Source organism: Vanessa cardui, chromosome 7, assembly GCF_905220365.1.
Source record: "Vanessa cardui chromosome 7, ilVanCard2.1, whole genome shotgun sequence".
NCBI classification, from domain to species: Eukaryota; Metazoa; Arthropoda; class Insecta; order Lepidoptera; family Nymphalidae; genus Vanessa; species Vanessa cardui.
This window is the reverse complement of record NC_061129.1, coordinates 11,994,451-12,016,946: the sequence shown is the minus strand read 5'-3', so window position 1 is coordinate 12,016,946 and position 22,496 is coordinate 11,994,451. Positions and strand designations below refer to the sequence as shown.

The 22,496-nt window shown below is 35.8% G+C and overlaps 2 protein-coding genes across 4 annotated transcripts; both read right to left on the bottom strand.

The window, feature by feature from the left end:
* Positions 1-1,157: 1,157 nt before the first annotated feature.
* On the bottom strand, positions 1,158-15,596 carry LOC124531296 (transcription factor Sp3-like). Of its 3 annotated transcripts, none has more exons than XM_047105811.1 (13): positions 15,405-15,596; positions 13,480-13,554; positions 12,918-13,037; positions 12,171-12,290; positions 11,521-11,623; positions 10,000-10,154; positions 8,709-8,795; positions 8,386-8,442; positions 6,191-6,320; positions 5,436-5,631; positions 3,095-3,241; positions 2,444-2,588; positions 1,158-1,533 (listed from the first exon to the last, which is right to left on the bottom strand). In XM_047105811.1, exons 1-13 carry the CDS (start codon positions 15,456-15,458, stop codon positions 1,366-1,368), a joined length of 1,557 nt encoding a protein of 518 aa, XP_046961767.1. In that variant the 5' UTR covers positions 15,459-15,596; the 3' UTR covers positions 1,158-1,365. The 3 variants fall into 3 exon arrangements, with proteins under 3 accessions (XP_046961767.1, XP_046961768.1, XP_046961769.1); XM_047105812.1 differs by having other exon boundaries at positions 8,386-8,439; XM_047105813.1 differs by lacking the exon at positions 8,386-8,442.
* A 224-nt stretch (positions 15,597-15,820) lies between these two features.
* Positions 15,821-17,656, bottom strand: LOC124531297. The gene is made up of 2 exons (XM_047105814.1): positions 17,288-17,656; positions 15,821-15,928 (listed from the first exon to the last, which is right to left on the bottom strand). Exons 1-2 carry the CDS (start codon positions 17,572-17,574, stop codon positions 15,871-15,873), a joined length of 345 nt encoding a protein of 114 aa, XP_046961770.1. The 5' UTR covers positions 17,575-17,656; the 3' UTR covers positions 15,821-15,870.
* Between the last annotated feature and the right edge of the window lie 4,840 nt (positions 17,657-22,496).

Genomic DNA, 22,496 nt, shown 5'->3' with positions numbered 1-22,496 from the left:
TTGATCACAGACCAATTTTTAACTACCTATGCACATACAAACATATCATTTTTTTACACATAAAGAATATATTTACACTATTATATATTTCTCTTTAATTTTACAATTTTTAATATTATTTTAAAAAAACGATCGCCACAATGTTTATAACAATGTACAATACACACACTAAAATATAAACTTATAAGGCGGCTTCGAATAAATAAACATTCTACTTTAATAATATTGTGATAAAAAAACACTGACAAAATTATTAATCAAAAGTTAAATATTAAAATCGTACGAGTATAATACATAAGCAAAACATATTCTATGTTTGTGTGTATGGCTAAGAATATCCTAAAATTATTAAACGTCTATATTAGTACATTAATATGGAATCATAAGTTCTGTTTCTACCAAATGTTAATCGTGAATCAATAATCCAATTTTTCAAATCTATTAAACTACTTACAAGTTTGGAACTAATCATATATGGACTTATTTTTTATGCAGTATCAAATGACTCTTATTTAGGTATAATAACAGAACATTTACTTGGTGGTAGGGCTTCGTGCAAGCCCGCCTAAGTAGGTACCACCCACCCATAAGATATTCTAACGCTTAACAACAGTACGCAGTATTGTTGTGTTCCGGTTTGAGGGGTGAGTGAGTCAGTGTAACTACAGGCACAAGAGACATAGTATCTTAGTTCCCAAGGTTGGTGGCGCTTTGATGATGTAAGGAACAGTTAATATTTCTTACAGCGTCATTGTCTATGGGTGATGGTGACCACTTACCATCAGGTGGCCAATATGCTCGTCAGCCTACCTATTCCATAAAAATAAAAAATAAAAAAATACATCAATATAGAATTGGACGAGAAACAGTAATCAATCAATGAATGCATACATCATATAGCTGAAATGAAAATTAACACTAAAAAAGCTATTTATATATAATTGTGTTGCATGTACCCTAATGTACTTTAATCTTAGAAGTTATAACTATCTGTGAAAAAATATATTACTCTTTTGAAACGCAAAAGATTGTGTTAGATTCTTATACTATTATATGATTTAGCTACATTAAATACTATGTAATGCCATTTGCAGTATTATTACACTGGGGATACAATCATAACATGATTCTTCTTTTAATTGCACCATAGACACCATAGACAGTCTTATAACTGACCTTCGTGACCTTGAGGTGTAAACAACCATCTTGTATAAGCCGTTTACTCATAATCACAATCACTGCACATTTATCCTTAAACTATACTTAAGGCCTTAGGAAATATCTCCAAAGTCCAATAAAATCCATTGATTTGATGTCATCACAGTAATCCCAGTACTATTTAACTAATTCTTAAGTGACGTTTCTTTAGCTATCGATGTGGTCCGGGTCTATTTTCGTCCCGGGCCTTATCATGACAAGCTTTTCCTCGTTGTCACCACCTTGGTGCATTGTTTCTATGGTTAGCATCATCTTCTCATCACAACTGTCATCACCCGAATCGGAGTACATAGATTGAGTCGACGTAGCCACCTCCTGTCGAATTAAAATTGATTTAGTTCAATATTTGGCAATAATTATATTTATAACATAATCTATACACCTATAATAAAATTGGAGTGTGTGTTTGTAATATTAAAATAAACGTTTTTACTGAATGCTTATGTATACATACACTTTTCATATACAAAATTAACAAATAAACAATTTTTTTCAGCAGACATTTTTAACTTTACCGTTTCGTAAATTCTAATAATTTATAAAAAATACATTGGTAAAAAGGCATATTATTCGATACAAGATTTTGTAGATGATAAAAAAGCTTGGAATTAATACCTGTTGACTTCCAGGCAGGATACATTACATACATATATAATTGTAGTTAACTAATATGATTGTATATTTTAAATGTTGAAAAAGGGTTACTACTGAATTTCTTGCCGGTTCTTTTCGGTAGAATATGCTTTTCGAACCTGTGGTTCTTCAAGCTTCACTTTATTGTTAAATGACAATTCAAAAATGCTTGTAAAAGCCCCCTTGAATAAAATTTATTTTGATTTTGATTTTAGTCTGTCTGTCTGTTTTGTTAAAGCTAATCTCTGTAACGTCTGGACCGATTTTGACGGGACTATCACTGGTAGATAGCTGATGTAACAAGGAGGAAGGTATTTTTAATATATATATCTAAGACAACATCACATACATTACTCTGATTCCAATGTAAGTAGCTGAAGCACTTGTGTTATGGAAATCAGAAGTAACGACGGTCCCACAAACACCCAGACCCAAGACAACATAGAAAATTAATGGTAATCTACATCGACTCGGCCGGGAATCGAACCCGGGACCTCAGAGTGGCGTACCTATGAAAACCGGTGTACACACCACTCGACCATGGAGGTCGTCAAAATATATCATGCATTGTAAAGTAAACCTAAGTACTTACAGTGATTCTATTCTTGGTGTGTATCCGCACGTGCTTGGCGAGGTGGTCGGAGCGCATGAAACGTTTACTGCACTCGGGACATTCAAAACGTTTCTCGCCTGTATGCGTACGTCGATGTCGCTGTAACTCGTCTGATCGCGTAAACCTGTACAAAATAATGTTAATAAAATATAGGCAGACTTACTGATTAAGCCATACATTGCACCTTAAGTCCTTTATGATTTAGTTATTTTAATTTTAAAAACAGTAATGTAATTAAAAAATGAAATATATTGCACAACATCACATACATAACCTGATCCCAATGTAAGTAGCTAAAGCACTTGTGTTATGGAAAATCGGAAGTAACGACGGCACCACACACCCAGACCCAAGACAACATAGAAAACTAATGAATTCTTTCTACATCGACTTTCTACACATTACTCGACCACGGAGGTCGTCACAGTAACTAAAACGATTTTTAGAATTAATATACATTTTATTTGGTTTAGCATATTTATACATCGTGCAGTCCATAGTAGTCATTAGAAAAAAAAATATTAAAAAAAATTGTCTTTGAATTAAGTCATTCATATCACACTTATAACAGCTATTCATCAATGTAATAAGGACATAAGTGCAAGTCTAAAAGCAACAGTGATATCAGACCTCTTCCCACAGAAGAGCCAGTTGCAGAGGAAGGGTCGCTCGCCGGAGTGCCAGCGCAGGTGCGCGCGCAGGTGCGACGTCTTGCCGTACACCTTGTTGCAGCCCGGGATGTGGCACACGTGCTGCTTCTTGCGGTCCACTAGTCGGCTGTGGAACAACATTCACTTTCGTGTCAATAATTAGATACGAAACAGATATAGTACGACACAACTTCACTTGGTGGTAGGGCTTTGTGCAAGTCTGGGTAGGTACCACCCACTCATCAGTTATTCTACCGCCAAATAACAGTACTCAATATTGTTGTGTTCCGGTTTGAAGGGTGAGTGAGCCAGTGTAACTACAGGCACAAGGGACATAACATCTTAGTTCCCAAGGTTGGTGGCCCATTTACGATGTAAGGTAATATATCTTACAGTGTCATTGTCTATGGGTGATGGTGACCACTTTCCATCAGGTGGCCCATATGCTCGTCCGCCAACCTATAACATAAAAAAAAAAAAAAAAAAAAATCGTAAAACCGATCACATCCGAATCGAGTACGCTATCCCGAATTATCAATATTTATTTTCTCACACGAATATGATCTTTGCACAAACGTAATAACTTGTAATATCATATGACCTAATATATTCGTCAATTTGTCGCGTCGATTTACATGCACTTGCTTTCTCTGACGCGTGAATCTATAGCGACGAATAGCGTCGAATGGCGCGATAGGGAGCTATTTCTATTGGTTGTGTAAATCGGCAGTAATCGGTTTTATTTTCATTCCATTGCATTTTCCGATGCTACATCTAATTTGTGTCATACTATATGTTAATAACGCGCAAAAAGTGAAGACTAGAAAACGTCCCAATTGGGACGTTTGCCTTTAGTTGTTTTACGTAGTAGTACGTTATAATACATCATAATTACGTAGTAATACGTTTTGCGTGATTAAAACATCTAGTTATCCCTTTTACTTATTGTTTTTATCAAGCTATCCTTTTTACTTTTAACGAAATGTAAAAATAAACGGTCACCGGCGCGGCACACTTTCTTCTGTTGTTTAGTATGGATATAACATATCTGTTTATTAGAATATCATTGCTTAAAACAAATAGATTGGACCTCAAATTTAAATCGTTATATTCAAAGATATTTTATCAAATATTATGATGAGTTTAATATGAGTTGAAGCTACATATACAGTGTATGTGTGAGTGTAAGCTACGAATAGAGTTATGTGACTAGGTGACTAGTTTGTAAATATCCCACTGACTATTTACATCAGTGATCCCGGCTTGAGGTAATATAAAACTTATTCCACATCTCTGTAAAATCATATTATCCATATTACTTTAGCTATTTTCTTTCCCTTTACAGATATTATTTAGTGAATACATATATTTATGTATTCACTAAATAATATCTGAAAATTTAAAGAATACGAAAAAAATATGAATGTAGTTAAATCAGTATGGATGTCTAGATAAAAATAAAACTAGATTTTTATCAGACAAGTCACATCTATACTAATCTTACTTATAAATGCGAAAACTTGTGAGGATGGATGTATGTTTATGCACATGTGGCAGAATTTTGATGAAATTAGACACATGCAGGTTTCTTCATGATGTTTTCCTTCACCGCCGAGCACGAGATGGATTATAAACACAAATTAAGCAAATATATATATAGTGGTGCTTTCCTGGGTTTGAACCGGCAATCATCGGTTAAGATGCACGCGTTCTAACCACTGGGCCATCTCAGCTCTTCTTATAAGTCATACATCAGAATAACACAGGCATATCAAGTACCCGTGCGAAACCGGGGCGGATCGCCAGTATTATAGATGTGAAAGTAACTTTATTAGTTGGTCTGCTAGATTTCCACTACTAAACCAAATTTGGTGAAATTTGATATTTAGCAAACTGTAGGCGAAAACTACTTAGTTATAAAAACTCTGAACCTGTTTTACACATTTTTTGTGGCATAGATTGACGAGCATTTGGGCCACCTAATGGTAAGTGGTCACCATCACCCATAGACAATGACGCTGTAAGAAATATCAACTATTCCTTACATCGTCAATGCGCCACCAACCTTAGGAACTAAGATGCTATGTCCCTTGTGCCTGTAGTTACACTGGCTCACTCACCCTTCAAACCGGAACACAACAATACTGCGTACTGTTGATTAGCGGTAGAATATCTGATGAGTGGGTAGTACCTAGCCAGGCGGGCTTGAACAAAGCCCTACCACCAAGTTATATGTATTTTAAAAAACATTCTGCGGTTCAGTTAACTATTATAAATATTATAAGTTTTTGAAGTAATTAATTTCCTCTTATCTAACTCACTTTTCTCCTTGATCGCAGTTAGGGCACGTGCACGCGACTCGCTTCATCAAACGCTTCCCACTATTCGGACTGTTGGGCCTATTTTTATTCGCCTCGCATTCAGTGGTGGTGGTGTTCCCCGAACTGACCGTTACCACTTGCCACTTCCCAGGCTCGTTTGGATCTTGCTGGATCTGCTGGCCGGGAAACGGTGTTTCTGAAATGATTTACAGATACATTAAGTATAATCATTAACAACAATATTAATATACATTATTACTGACCATTAAACACAAATATCGCGCATAGATTTTGCAGCGAGTTTATTGCATGCCAGTAACAGTCATGAGACAACCACAGCCTGTAAATTCTCTTAGCTGGGCTAAAGACCTCCTTTCCCATTAAGGAGAGGGTTTGGAACATATTCCACGGTGGAATGCGCACGTGTCAGAATTTCAATGAAATTAGACACGCGCAGGTTTCCTCACCATGTTTTCCTTCACCGCCGAGCACGAGATGAATTATAAAGACGAATTAAGCACATGAATCAGCGGTGCTTGGCTGGGTTTGAACCCGCAGTTACCGATTAAGATGCACGTGTTCTCACCACTGGGCCATCACGACTCATGTCATGAGACGTCTCTTCTATATTTGAATCTCATGTTTAAAGTAAATCGAGACAATCTGATCGAGAAGATAATCGTGTTCCATATTTAAATCTCATGTTTAAATTACTTATCGTGTTGTGACAACATCCCCCCCCCCCTCCCACTCACCGATGACGGGCTGCGGCTGCGTCTGGGGCTGCGCCTGCGGCAGCTGCGCGAGTTGCACGGCGCCCGGCAGCCCCACGGCCGGCACGAGCTGCACGGCGCCGCCCAACCCGCCCACGCCCAGCGTCGGCATCTGCATCACACTCACGTTAGCACACTGGCACACTGCTTCCCAGATGACGAGGGAGAGGAGAATTCATTCATTCATTCAATTCAGGTCTCTCGAGTCATTTTATTGTTAATAAGAACAAGTTTAATCTGACACAACCACACGCACATTAGCACACTGGGACACTGCTTCCCAGATGACGAGGGAGAGGAGAATTCATTCATTCATTCAATTCAGGTCTCTCGAGTCATTTTATTGTTAATAAGAACAAGTTTAATCTGACACAACCACACGCACATTAGCACACTGGGACACTGCTTCCCAGATGACGAGGGAGAGGAGAATTCATTCATTCATTCAATTCAGGTCTCTCGAGTCATTTTATTGTTAATAAGAACAAGTTTAATCAGACACAACCACACGCACATTAGCACACTGGGACACTGCTTCCCAGATGACGAGGGAGAGGAGAATTCATTCATTCATTCGATTCAGGTCTCTCGAGTCATTTTGTTGTTAATGAGAACAAGTTTATAGGATGTTAGTAAAATTGAAAGTAGACATATTACAAAGTTTATATGATAAAGTAGAGTTCGATACAATTACTTCTATAGCCTACATTTGTTTACCCCTTTAGGTCTCGTAAATAAAAAACAATGAATTTACGTAAAAATAAATTAGTTATTAGGTAGGTTTTAATTAATTGATAGATAAGCAATATTAAATTCCATCTTGAGGCTTTGGAATCTAATATGGATAGGGAGATATTAATGGTTTTTAAATTACCTACTTTTAATTTGAGATTGAGGTTGAGATCTTTACTAATTAATCGAATTCATTATGAATTCGTCAAATAGTGGTGATTTTAATGTCGGAAAAATTATCGGACTTGGGAAGCTGGATATTAATAGCGAATGGAATAGACTTGTATTAAATCTAAAGATAAACACATTGAGAACTACATCTAATGAAAAATATACATACATACAAGGACACAATGGTAGGTTTATTTGTCAAATGACCATGAAAATTTACATATATTGCGACAGAGATGCAGAGTACGTATAAAGGGCGGACTGTATGTATCCTCTCTCTCACACACTTTTACGATACCCTGGCTGAATAGTAAGAATATATACTGGGTGGCAATGCTTAAATCTTTGTCAGTTCCGTGAAGATTTCTGACACAGTTGCATCTAAGTAAATTAACGTCGTGTCTGTTACATTATTGGTTACCAACAACCGACTTCAAAAAAAAGGAGTTCATGTTCTGTTCATGTTCTGTTTCATATAGAGTATGTATGTATGTTTGTCCGCGATTATCTCGCGTTTGGTTAAAGCTATTTGGATACGGTTTTCAGAAAAGTATTTGTAACATCAAGGATAAGGTTTTAGTGCTTTAACCGACTCGAAAAAAAAGGAGGTTTTTAGTTTGACCCATAATCAATCGAATAGTAGGTTGTATATCACAACGTTGTTGTTGTTGGCTGGCTCTGGGGCTACTTCCGGGGTCCCGCGAGTGGGATACCTGTACAACATTGGCCGTCCTCACATTGCTAGTCGGTATGACGGTGACCTGCTGGCCCGACGGCGTGCTGGTTATGATAGCCTGCGACTGCTGCTGCACTTGGTTATTTGCGTCTTGCATTTGATTCGGTACCGCCTTCCGGGCAGCGTTAATGGGTGACGTTTGTTAGTTTAGGACATTGTTAACATAGCAAAGCAACATCATACAATGTCATTACAAATACTATACATAAACATATGACATAAATACAATTAATGGATATATATCAGATAAATAAATATGAGACAACATCACATACATTACTCTGATCCAAATGTAAGTAGCACTTGTGTTATGGAAATCAGAAGTAACGACGGTACCATAAACACCCAGACCCAAGACAACATAGAAAACTAATGGTAATCTACATCGTCTCGGCCGGGAATCGAACCCGGGACCTCAGAGTGGCGTACCCATGAAAACCGGTGTACACATCACTCGACCATGGAGGTCGTCAAAATCAAGATATATGATATGTATGTCATGTTGAAATCTTCGAATTTGATAAAGCCAGTTCCTCACCTGCAGAGTGATGGTGGGTTGCCCCTGCCCCGCGCCCGCCTGGCCGCCGCCGCCCTGCTGCCAAACCAGCCACAGTTACCGCTACGTTACTACTCACTACCTACCGCACTACCACTACCCAAAGTCTCGGGTCGAAACATGTACATCTACACAACTGTATATCTGTATACTGACTGACTGACCGACTACTGAATCACAATTGAAATATATTTTCAAGGCCTTTTTTTGTAATTATTATAAATTTAAAGATACGCCTTGAATCAATTATCAAGTAATATTGTCTATAGTTTGTATCGCGGTGAGGTGATATACTATAGACTGACCTGTACGTTTCCAAGCGACGCAATCTGTATCTGCTGTATCTGCCCGGAAGGCGTCAGTACGTTCGCGACTTGCGGCTGCGCTTGCATCTGCGAAGAACACACATCTCTAATTCAATCATTCATTTTTCAACAATTTAATTATTTAATGTAATCATTACAACGACAACAACAGCCTGTAAATTCCCACAGCTGGCCTAAAGGCCTCCCCCTTTGAGGAGAAAGTTTGGAACTTATTCTACCACGCTGTTCCAATGCGGGTTGGTGGAATACACATGTGGCAGAATTTCTATGAAATTTGTCACATGCAGGTTTCCTCGCGACGTTTTCCTTCACCGCTGAGCACGAGATGAATTATAAGGACAAATTAAGCACATGAAACAGCGGTGCTTGCCTGGGTTTGAACCCGCAATCATCGGTTAAGATGCATACCATTACTAGGAAACATTTTTTTATTAAAGAGAAACACTTTATGAACCAGTATATCACCAATTTTTTACTTGTTCCCACAGGTTTCACCCAATTGCCAAGAGTAAAATTAATTATATTTTAAAAGACGACAGCTACTTAGCTAATTATTTTTTATAATATCGCATTTTCGAAAGGGCAGATCAGTAATCTATAGTAATTCGTGGCGAATTAATTATTTTGCTCCCTCGACTGTTGCCCTTATGCACAGACACCCAGACATACATAATAGGCTATTTTACAATGCGAAAAATAAAGGGTCAATTGTTGTTATTAGTATATATTATGAGTTTAGAAATGGTTATTTATCAACGAAAGTTGAAAATAACACATAATTTATTCAAAAATTGCATAATTTAAACGATTGTCACGTGACACAAAACGCTCCTGATTGGCCGGGCTTATAATTGAGTCACTTACTTGTTAACCTTGCTTGCCTATTATATGTACCACAGATTAAAATACAGGCAAGTGACGTCACTGAGCCCATTGCAGCGTCATATTGTCCAAGTATCGTTTTCGCGCACAATTGAAATATGAAATTTTTAATATGATAATTTTCGACAAATATTTACTAGAAATAAAAAAAACTACATTTACTGGGTTCCTTAACCTACTTAATAATATTATTGGAAAATGGAAAAACCTGTCAAATAGCCTGTTACATATAACACTGGGTCAAGGGAATCAAATATGAATATCAACTCTAAAACAACCCAGAGAGATTACCCAAAGATTTGATATAAAACATATATTAAACAACACCCTCCGGCTTCACATCGATGGATGTGCAAAGCCGTGAGTTGTGGCTAAGGCGGGGTCAGACCTGCTGCAGCTGCGGGATGATCTGCAGGTGCGGCGCGTGCACGGGCACGTGCACGGTGTGGTACACGGTGTGGCCGTTGGCCACGCTCACGGGCACCTGCACGGGGACCACGCCCATGCCGCCCACGCCGCCGCCGCGCACCGCCACGCCGCCGCCTGCGAGCACATCTTACTACATACTCTCCAAGCAATCTTCTTGTTATGACTAGTTATATTCGCAAATCAACAAAAAACTAACATAAATGAAATCTTTTTTCTGATTTTCTATTGAGCATCTTAATTAAAAAAAAAAATATGATTATTTAATAGAGTATTTCATTAAATTATGTATAATTACAAAAGTGCTCGCAAATAGCCTGCTCGAATCAAGTAGACTTTGGTTCGATTTTAAACATAATTTCTTATTAAGAGTGTAGTAATAAAAATACTTATAGTGAAGGTGAGTATCAACATAAGGTGTGAGTGAGTAGCAGTGACAGAATGAAACAAAAACACCAAGCATGGATATCTATGAGACAGAATAAGCGAGGGATAAATTATACTAAATCTTATACTGAGTCGTATTAACTTTGAAACTCTGCAACGTGTTGTTTCGTCTCCAAATATCAGATTTACAAACCTTGCCCGGCCGGACTCGGAGGCGACTTAGTGTCCTTCCCACTCCCGTTCTTGGAGTCCCCCCCGGTGGGCAGAGCGACGCCGCCGTTGGCGACGTTGGCTACATTGGCCACGCTCGCCACCGGCAATTGGACGCCCGTGGAGCTAGGTATCGATATGGCTTGACTCGTCGGGATTTGGATCCCGCCCGCCGGGATAGATATATTCGTGCCCGGGATAGTGATCATCTGATTGCCGGTCAAGGCGCTCAGTGGGATTGTTAAGTTAGTACCGGGGATGGTGACGGTGGCCTGTTGTTCTGTTAGCGGGCAAGCAGGGCGGAAAACAGACAACAGTTAGTATGATAGAACGTTAAGCGACGTGCGTGACGGTACGAGCTGCCCACATAGTTCGATCAACCAGTGGAAAAGTTAGTCTATGACACGGGAATGGTCTCATGTAATGATTAATGGGTATGAGTTGGTCGAAACAAGATATATAATGATAACTGTGAATTAATTGTGTCATAAAGTCTATATCTATTTTATGATTTTTCAGTGTTGCCAGTTATATAACTATGTGGTTAGCTGTTATTTTGCACTTACGTACATTATGTACAAATCAATTTTCCCTAATTTTTATTTTAGTAGTCATAAATATTAGTACGTATCTCTGTCTATTAATGTTTTTATGAGTTAAAACAATATAAAAAAAATATAAAGGCTCTTGACAATAATAGCAAAATATAAAAAAACTGGATTAACATAATTACAATCAAATTTTCACGAAACGAAATTAATAATGGTGAATAAAGCGACAAGCGATATAAATGAAAATTTAAGCATTCCCGAAGAATTGTGAAATTAGAACCCAAGCAGGTATGTGAGGGAATAGAGACTATGTAAACAAAATTACTGGCGCTCACCTGCAGGCAAGTGCATGACGTTTTGCAGGAAACCAGCAGGGAGCACCGGCGTCCTCACGAGCTGACCATTCACGAGGCTCACTTGACCCATGCCTGAGAAATTCTGAAATTACAAATTTTTTTTATGTGTATTATGACAACAAAAAATCTTTCTAATATATATATATATAACACAACTCGAGATTAACTTTTTTCACTGTATAAGTTGTGACAGCCTAGTATATGATATATTTACCGTAGATCTACGGTTAGAGCTCAGACAAGCATGCGTTAATAAATATTAAATTTGTGCTTTTTATATCGTGTAGGTTAGGTAGGCTCCTATTGAGAAAAGGGGGCCATTGACCAGCATTGCATAATTTTCAGTCTGTTTGTCTTACTTCATATTCCAATGTTATAAACACTTCTCTACTATCTACATCCACTATAACTTGAACTTTAAAAAGGGGATCAAAAAGCTCTTTAATTTGAAAGAGAAAAACGCTAGAACTGATGTAATCATAACTATTGCTCTTATTATATTTTTTGGATCATATCGTACAGCATAGCCACCCTAAATTATAATGTAATTGTTATCAATAATAGGTGGGCACCAGGGCGCCCTCTACCTGAATCGTTATCTATAATAGGTAAAGTATTAGTCCCCCTACCTGTGCATGGTGCGCGGGGATGAAGAGCGCGTCCTGGCCGTCGACGGTGACGGCCTGCAGCGGCGCCATGCCCCCCACCACGCAGCCGCCGTACACGCCCCCCACCCCGCCTCCTTGTTGCTATGGAAACCAAAATTGTTTATTTACTTGCTTGGAAAACATTCAGCATCATAAGAGTACTTTACATGTATTACTACCTTACTGAGTTATAGTGTACTGCCTTAAACTAGGCAATAGACCTTACATAATAAATCTATGATAAACATGATCATAGAAATTAGGTTAAACATTCTCACATAGGACTTCTGGTAGAATTTGTCTATAAATAAATAATAAATAAATAAATATGAGACAACATCACATACATTACTCTGATTCCAATGTAAGTAGCTAAAGCACTTGTGTTATGGAAAATCAGAAGTAACAAACACCCAGACCCAAACCAACATAGAAAACAAATGATAATCTACATTGACTCGGCTGGGAATCGAACCCAGGACCTCAGAGTGATGTACCCATGAAAACCGGTGTACACACCACTCGACCACGGAGGTCGTCAAAAATATAAAATTTATGACTGTTTATAGGCTGTGTTACATTACATAAATAATTATACATTTAAGTAGAATGTCTTGAACACTCTTTAGCAACCGTCTACAGCACAGGTTTCCATAACCATTATAAATATAGGGGTTATGGAACAAATCTCAAATTTATACTTAAAATATGATATAAAATTTGTTATACTTGTAAAAGCTGCGGATGAATCTGTAACAGTTGTTGTGGAGCATTTTGATATGTGGCACCCTCGTTACTGGACACTACACCGCCTCCTAACAGTGACTGCAGCTGTTGCATTGATATAACCTAAAATAAAAAAAAAATTATAGATAAAACTTTTTAGAATATTTTGTTTAATGTATGTTCATATATATGATTGATTGACTACCAGAACTAAATGAAAGTGTAAAATTTCAAAAGAACAGATTTTGATTTGTAAGATTTGTCTGGCACATGACGAGTGTGCCAGACAAGAAATTAAATAAAAGTTTGTTATGTGTATTTAAATTGTATATCATAAATGTGACTATCTTGACTAAACATGCAATTGTAAAATGTGTTAGCATTTATAAACCAATAATAACAAATATTACTTTCAAATAATTGATATACCTTTACTAAGTTGATATATAGTTCTTGATTAGTATACTTTTAATATTAAAGGTCTGCTCTATTAGCTTATGTGTGTATTTCTTTGATGGAAGTTTCAAAGTAAACCCTATTTTAACAATAAAATAAGGATTATTACCTGAGGTTGCTGCACTTGTATGCCATTTGGAACAGTACTAGCGGCATTGACTATCGCTGCAGACAATTCGTTTCCCTGAAAATAAAATAAATTACATAATTTAATATACTTCCTTCATAATAGTTTTAATTGAAGATTTAAATATAACAATTACTTTATTGATTTACTTAATTCAAAAATCATATTAAAAGTAAATATTTTTCTAAAGAGGTTAAGTTTTTTTTTAATTTAATAAATGTATAATGTGTAATAAAAAATCAAATGAAATATTTCAAGTTTCATTATCAGATATCTTTATTATGTCATAGTGATTGATTAATTGTATCAATTCTCATATATTTAAGATTGATAGTGATTTTACTAGCTGTATGGTTATTTTAGTCATACAGCAAGTAAAGTATTTGATTTCATGAATAAATAATCATGTACCTAACTAACATGTCAATATATTTATAGTGTCATTTTGTCTCAATACAGAATATAACAGAATATTTACTTTGATTGAACAAAGAATATTGTAACCAGTTTTATACACATTCCAATTGTTTATAAATGGAAGCATGTTTTAATGTAACAAAAAATTAATTGTATGACATCAGCCCTATTTCTATGGACAATGTATTAACGTAAATCCTTGAAGCCTGTTTTCCTATTCGAATACCCAACAAGGCGAACCATCTTGTCATTGTTGCGTATAAATTAATGTCGACATTCGAAATTCGAATTTGATCTAAAAACTTAATGAACTAAACAGTTTTTACTTCCATATTAATCATTATATATTCATATTCAGCTATTTATGTTAAATACAAAATATTATTATTCAGAGTTATATTTTTTTCATTTAATTAAATTTTAAATAAGATTATTAGCATTTTTATATTAATTTTAATTTGATGTTCACAAACGAATTTTAGTAGAACTTAGACAATGCCATATTAACAATTTGCACAATATATTAAAATCTATTAAAAATATGTTTATTTGCGCTCACAGTTTTTTCAGAGATTTCCAAACTCCGTTGACACTTTACACCTAGCGACAGTTACATTGGTTGATTTACAACAGTTTTATCAATTATAATAGTTTTTTAACTTGATTTCTTACATAAAAGTACTGTTTAGTATAGAGCCTGAGGATAGGAATTTAATCATTGATATATCAATCATATGATACTACATTTCATTCAGAAATGCAATTTTACAAACTTGATAAAGAGCAATATTATTCAACCTATAATACCCACTATATAGAACCTATTTTCATCAATTCTCACTGAAAGTAACACAAAAATATTTTAGGAATTCAATGATTGCAAAATAACAAAATGTTATATCGCCTAATTTTGCATAAAAAATGTAAATTCAATACAAATATTATAAATACATAGTCTACCTAACTACGGAAACTACCTTTGAAATATATGTAATGTATAACACATTACAAATATACAAAAAACATGATATATAGCAGGAAACCAGTACAAGTACAATAGATAATAATACATACATACATGTTTTGATATAAATATCAAGTATTAAGTTAAAAGGTTATATTATGTATAATTCCTTAGTAAAACTTTCTCAAAAAGTATATTAGGTTGCTAACGTTGATGGAAATGGTCTTGTAACTTTCTCCACTTCATTCCAGACTATGTTTTACTTTTATTTAACATAAATTGTCCTTGATGGAACACTCACATTACCTATCACAGTTCTTTGGATGATCAACAAGTATAGTAGTTTTCATAGGATATATGTATGTTACTTTTGATACATTATTTAAAAAAATACAAACAAATTGATAACCTCCTCTTTTTTGAAGTTGGTTGATAATAATTATCATGGATACTTATGAATATCATATCATTGGCAGCTGAATTTTAATTTTAAAATTATGTATTGATTATTTCCCATAATACTCACCGAGAGGCCTTGTGCTCTAAGCTGTTGGACAACAGCCGTACTGATCACTCTCATCTGAGGCTGTTGCTGTTGCAAGTACTGCTGCTGTAATGCAGCAAGTGTAGCAGCATCTCCTTGGACTTGTTGTTGGACAAGCTGTTGAACTTGTTGTTGTTGTTGCTGCTGCTGCTGCTGCTGCTGTTGTTGTTGCTGCTGCTGTTGTTGTTGTTGCTGCTGTTGTTGCTGCTGCTGTTGCTGTTGTTGAACTTGCTGCTGTTGTTGTTGGACTTGCTGTTGTTGTTGCTGCTGTGCTTGCTGTTGCTGTTGTGGACCTGAAATTTCAAATTAAAGATAATATTTAATTAAATAACATCTTTTTTACATATGACATGTCAGGTAATTTAACAGCAAATTATATACTGACTGAAGTGTTGTTGTTGCTGATCTTTTTCCTGCTGCTGCTGATCGGGCCCCATGGTGGCGGCGCCTACACGACTGCAGGTAGCCGCCAGTAATGCAAGGGGTGATTGGGTGCCACAGCCCTCCTATTAAACAAATTGAAATTTTAAGTAAACAAAGTAATATACCTATATAAATTACATATTATAATCCTTTTTCCAGTATTGCTTATTAAATTTAGGTTAATTGGATATATGTATCAGTTTTTAGTATCGATATAAGTTTTGGACTTATACTTGACCCACAAGTGCTTTTATTCAGTAATATTTATTAGTACTTAATAAACTAGTGTTTGTTAAAGAAAACTTTAAAGACTGAAAACAGTCATTTTTACAATCATCATCATCTATTTTTTAAATTACATTAAATATTGACATATTGTATTACGATATTGTATTACATAGATGGCATAATTAAATGTTCATATTAATAAGAAATAAGCTCAATGTTCAAATAGATATTATTCGTGGACAACGAATCATTTTTTTCTCACAATCGTGTTTAGTCGATATCGCATTCGCACTGCATCGTACAACTTAACGAGGGGTAGTCTCGAACTCTTAAATCGATAGAGATCAGCTGAGTTAATATAAAAGGAGAGAAGAGTTTCGGATGATTCTAATGTTAAAAAAATGGCGCGAAACTTTTTGTACGTTGTTCTGCCATGATAGAAAAAATTACACATTAAATTTAAATAAACATATGTTTACATTTACAAAATGAAATAAAGTACATATTAAAAATAAGTAAATGAGGTCATAAATAACTTTTTAGAAAATTTAATGACATTAAAATATAGAAGCACAGATTACTAATACAAATCACAAGAGTAAAATAAACGTTAGATGAATGGAATGAACGAGTTGATCTGTGTTAATTTCACATGTTTTATAATTTAGGTAATTTTTAAGTATACCGTGTTTGAATAATGTCACTTTTAGATACCTCAAACATTGGAAAATACTAAATGTAAAATGTAATAAATAAATGCCATATTTCGATTATCTCTATTTATAAAAACTTTCAGGATGTAAGTTACTACATTTCATGTATAAGTTTCAAAGGATTTCTATTTTGTAGAATTGTAATAGTTGGGAGTCGACACGCCTTTTCCTAACAAGTGCCGTGAGCCGGGAGTCGTCGCACTCAAGGTCGCCGCCGCCCTTTGATCCACCCACCTTGGATCGCGTGACTGTGATTTTACGCATTTATAACTAGGTTACTTTTAATATTATTTTTAATTATTTGGTTATCGGCATGTTTTAACGAATAAAATACATAAATTACTTGATCAAAACTTAGTATTGAGAATAACACAATATCATGATATTTACCAAATAAAAATCTATATTTAATGCCCTAATTATTGTAGTTGATACACAATTTTACATTCTAGAACCAATTTGATTTAAAACTAACAATTAAGGTTTTGTTTATGAACAAACTTGAAATGGGTGGTAAAAAATCTGAAGGAGGATGTTGATGCTATTTCGGCAAGGGAGTAGCTCACGAAGCGGTCACAACCTCCTGCGTGTGGCCTGACGGGCCCCACACGGCCGGGGCCGCGCTCGCCCCGCCCTCCCCCTGCACCGACCGACACACGAGAACGCTGCCCGTTGGCGTCCAATCTGTTACACAATAACACTATAACCCCAAAGCCACCACGTTTTACCTTAATAATTTTGTCCTCACTAATATATTCCACTTGCACTTTTGAGAGCTCAGACGACATTATCTACTTGACACTTGCTAACAATTATTTGCCTTTGTTCACGTACGGTACGCACCATTCTCGCGACCGGCCGCCAAGCCGCGGCGAGCAAACTGACGAGTGAAAACGAACGCAATCGTCAAACTTCGGAGATCCGCCTCCTATCGCAGTCGTGTTGATCGCGTTATAAGTAAGTTTTATGATTAAGTTTTGCTATAATTGCTTTTAAAGTACAACCAGTATTTTTTTAAATAATCTTGAGTGTATTTCTAATCTTCATTTGCCTGTCGAGCATGATTTTCACCTTTATGAATTACTTAAAAAGTTGAGGGCCATTAGCTCTGTCTCGCTCGAACCAAGACAGGTCTTGATTATTGGTAGGCAGCAGCTGCGCCTCTCTTCTCCTCCCCGTCGCGGGTGCGGCGCCACCGCCCGATAATAATAATTGAAAGTAGGAAGGACGTAATAATGGGTGTATAACCTCGTGCCAGCGGCCTCCTTGGGCGGGTAAAAAATGCACACATGTCGCAACTCTTTCCGTGGAAGTAACTGCATCTCCTTAGAAATTAGCATCAGGAAACTACGTCATAACAGACTCATCATACTTATCGACCTTGTGATTGCAATAATGAGTTCGAATTATTTTTGGACTACATATTTGTTTAGTAAATAATAAGTTCGTAATCATATAACATTTACCATATTCTTCACAAAACTACCTAAAACTTTATTTCAAACAATAATATGCTGTCCTTTATCCTTATTTGTTTTTTTTCTTTATGAATGAATAAAATTACTTCTTTTTAAAGTACTGTGTTCAAACCGAAGTAAGAGAAACATTCTATATGATCTAGATTATCTTTTTCGTTACTTTTTTGTAACAATGCATAAATCATTAAAATATGTCTAAACAGACGTGATCGCATTATTTATATTCCAAACTGGCTTGAAATGAGAGTGAAAGTCGAGCCACGTTTTGTCAAGCGTCAGCCGCGTTTGCCCCAAGTCCATTATGCACGAATGAGCAGCCGCCCCGAGAGAGCGTATGTCTCCGGCTTAATTATCTCAGACTTTTGCAGACTATTTTAAACCTTAACGTACCAACATAGCATTCACAATACATTGCGATGAATATTGTTATCGTGAATATCCAAGTCAACAGTACTCTAAAACTGTTTTATTTGATTGTATGCCTTACACTTAGAGTGATAAAGTCTGATTTCAAATATTACTCATTGATGATTTGAGACGTTGCTAATTTGAACTAATTTCATTATGGGTGTACCTCAGTGTTGTGCGACGCGGTATGCGGTAGCAAAATGACGTGATAGTGTTTGCGTATACTTAATTAGTCGGTGAAGAGAACCGATGAAGTCACCATTGTATTGTTTTAGGTCAACGCCTATCGCCTTAATATCATTGTTACAAGTATCAAAACTCTTGCTATCTTATCATTTATGTATAATCGTGCCAAACTAACCAAAATACTATACTGTATAGTATTCAATAATACTAGTACCTGCAAAGTTACACGTATTATACAACTTAACAGTAGGATAAGGTCACTCTTATTTTTAATTGAGGAAGCGAAGATTTTATGTAGAAAGTATGGTAGATGCTTATTTAGGTAGGTACTGTTTATTACCATCCCAGTATTTATTTGAAAATAATATATCTACATCGAACAATATATACTTATTTAGGTTAGATAATGTTGAAAATGTCTTAATGTTGCACAATAATATTGCGCAGTTACGTTATCCTCGATGGAATATCTTAGGAATAAATATAGATTCTATGTTATCAAGGTGATCTGCTTTTTACCGATGCCAAGAAATTATTAACCAACATCAATCAACGTGTAAGACGATTAAATGGTATAGACAGATAATTGCTTTGACTGACTTTCTTAGAATTGACTTTTACTGCCGATAATCAAGTACCTACTTACTCCGCAATTTAATCGTTGCAATGATCAAAGTTACTGATGTGAAAAGATTCAATTGCTCTTATTAATGATAACCATCTACATCTTACTAAAATGAACTCAGTGTATCTAACGTCAGTTGTAACTATATTTCATATCGTATGGTGATTCATGTAGGGCAAGGGCAGTTCATAGTGATACTTGATGGGAATTGAGCTACAGCCTGCAAGGTAAACTGACGGAAGCGGAAGTGATGGTGGGCGGGCCGGACCGCCCGCGCCACCCGCCCCCCTGCACGACACGCCCTAGCTAGAATAACATTGCATCTAAATACTAATTATCAGCAATTAACAACTCAAAAATCGTTAAAGTATAATAGGTTTTTCGAAAAATCCACCAGTTGTCTAGTAAAGTTCGTTGGTCTATAAAATCGTATTCCTCTGTGATAGGCAAGGACATTATAGTATCCTATTCACCTTAATGTTTATTATTTAACAAATTTATTAAGTTAAGCTAATACCTTTTTGTGATAAAGAAAACATTTCTTTAAATTGAGTTATAACGATAGACATTTATATAACATAACTAGTATCTTACATTCTGTGCAATCAAATTAAATGTCGCTGCACTCTAACAGGTCACGCAAGAACCGTTTAAAAATGGTCATTAAAAACGAATACTAATGGGATAAGAACATAGTCCTCGCCTAGTAAAGAGCTCTTCCAAATGAGCAATTCCTTAGTTTGGAAATGAGTGTTAATCGATTAGGAATAAGTTGAAATATTTTTCTCTGCAGTCAAGTATTATGGAATATAGCCTCTTCATGAGAGATCGTGGGTAGTTAACACCTCTACTAGCAAGGGTTGTCAGTTGCTAATTGCTTTTCATAATAAGAAACAAAATTTACAGCCTATAAGTGTGCCGACCGAGAGTCTCCCCTCCTATTGAGATACAGAATGCAATGCAAATGCGGTAAAATAAAATCGGAAAAATTCAGATTTATGCACGACATAACACAATATAAATATAAACCAAAAATTATCCACGTGATAGTCCAGTGTTATCTCTGGTTTAGATTAACATGATTTAGAGAACCATCTCGGTACTGGGACATCTCAACTCGTTTCAATGTAGGTAACTGAATCGTGTTAAATGCGAGTTTAATATTTCGTCGCTTAGCAATAACCGTTTTAAGAAATTTCAATGGATTCCATGACACCTATACCCATTTACACTTTATTTGTCTGATGTATTAACTATTTGACATCATATGCTTTATAATATACCTAATGGTAGGGTAGACCGAGGCGAATCGGATCACTTTTTCTTTGAAGTTGAGAAAATCATACTAAATGATTATATAATGTTATTTATATTAATTAAAATGTCAGAAGTACCAATCGGCTATAAAATAAACATTGGAAAATTTAAATCATAGATATATTCTCTTAATTAGGTACTAAAAACAAAAAAAACAAAAATATCCGAATCGCCCCAATTTTCGGGGTGAATCGGATCGTACACATTATTTAATAAAACTTTAAGTTTCTTAATACTATAGCTTTGGAATCAGTAAAAAATTAATAATGGGATCAATTTTAATTATCGACACATAATTCAGATATATGTGGTCCTTATCTCCCCTCATATCAGCACAATTTTCGTGACACCATTCTTCGCAGGCATTGCACTGTATCCAATCCTCTGTGGCTGGATTCACGAATATTTCGTAACAGTAAATGCACTGCCAGTCTCTCTCCTTTGTAGATGAACTCTTAATTTTTATATTTTGTTTTGTTTTATTCTTCATCTTCTTCAAAGTATTTTCTTTGCAGACAAACTTTTCCTGATTTTCCTTGGTTTTATTGTCTACCTTAAATTTCTTTTTTGTTTCTCTTTTGAGAAGAGTAGTCTTATTCTGTGGTGATGTCACATGCAAGACCAGTTTTGAAATTTTTAAAAAATCTTTGAGAAGCAACTGGAGACTTTAAGGTGATGGAAGAATTTCTTTAATTATTACAGGACAGATAGAAGGCTGGGCTTCGTCAAATTGTTGTGAACTTGTGGATGGCACATATTATCAAGGGGTTTTGTATTTGTGGCTTGGACACTTGAGGATTGGGCTTGTCGCTGCACCTGTTGGTAACTCGTAGATTTAACTTGGGGTACTTGACACTCTCTGTATTCTCTGATAAATTCTTATTTTTTATAGCATTGTTTTATTCTTCGTCTTATTTTGTCCTACATCTATACAGGTGGAAGACTGGGCTTTGTCAGATTGTTGTAAACTTTCAGATGACATTGTGTGTCATCTGAAAGTTTACATTTGTGGCTTGCACTTGTTGGGAACTTGGGGACTGAACTGGGGACTCAAAAATGTCTGACTCTTGATTGCCGATGAACTTGTAGTCAGATATTGCATTGGCTTTTAATGGAAATATTCCTGTCTTTTTGAAGCCTTTTGTGGCAATACCAACAGTATCAGAGGTATCAAAGATTTCTTTTGATCCTCGAACCATCTACAATAAATAAAAATTGAATCAATAACCTTAAAAATTTAATAAATCAGTTTAAAAGTGTGATCCAATTCGCCCCTGACGATATGATCCGATTAGCCCCATAATTAAGACTTTTGAAATAAATTTTTTAGTCGTTAACCTCTAAGATTACATTCAAAAGCAAATTGGTTCTTTAATATAGACACCCTGCTTAACAATATAAACCAATGTGGTTGAGTTTTAACACAAATCCTTAATATGACACAAATAAATCGTAAGTGCGTACCTTAGATGAAGGCCAAAATTGCGACACACACAAACGACCAAGTCGATAACGAGTGGATTCGTCATTGATTCACAAGCGAGATCGAAATAATACTTATGCCGGGAGGTGCAGGGTGAGAGGAGGGACGCAAAACACCGGTTGAGTGTTTTCTATGTGAATGCGATATTTGAATTATCAAAAAAATTCTTAATTTGATCCGATTCGCCCTGTGATCCGATTCGCCTCGGTCTAC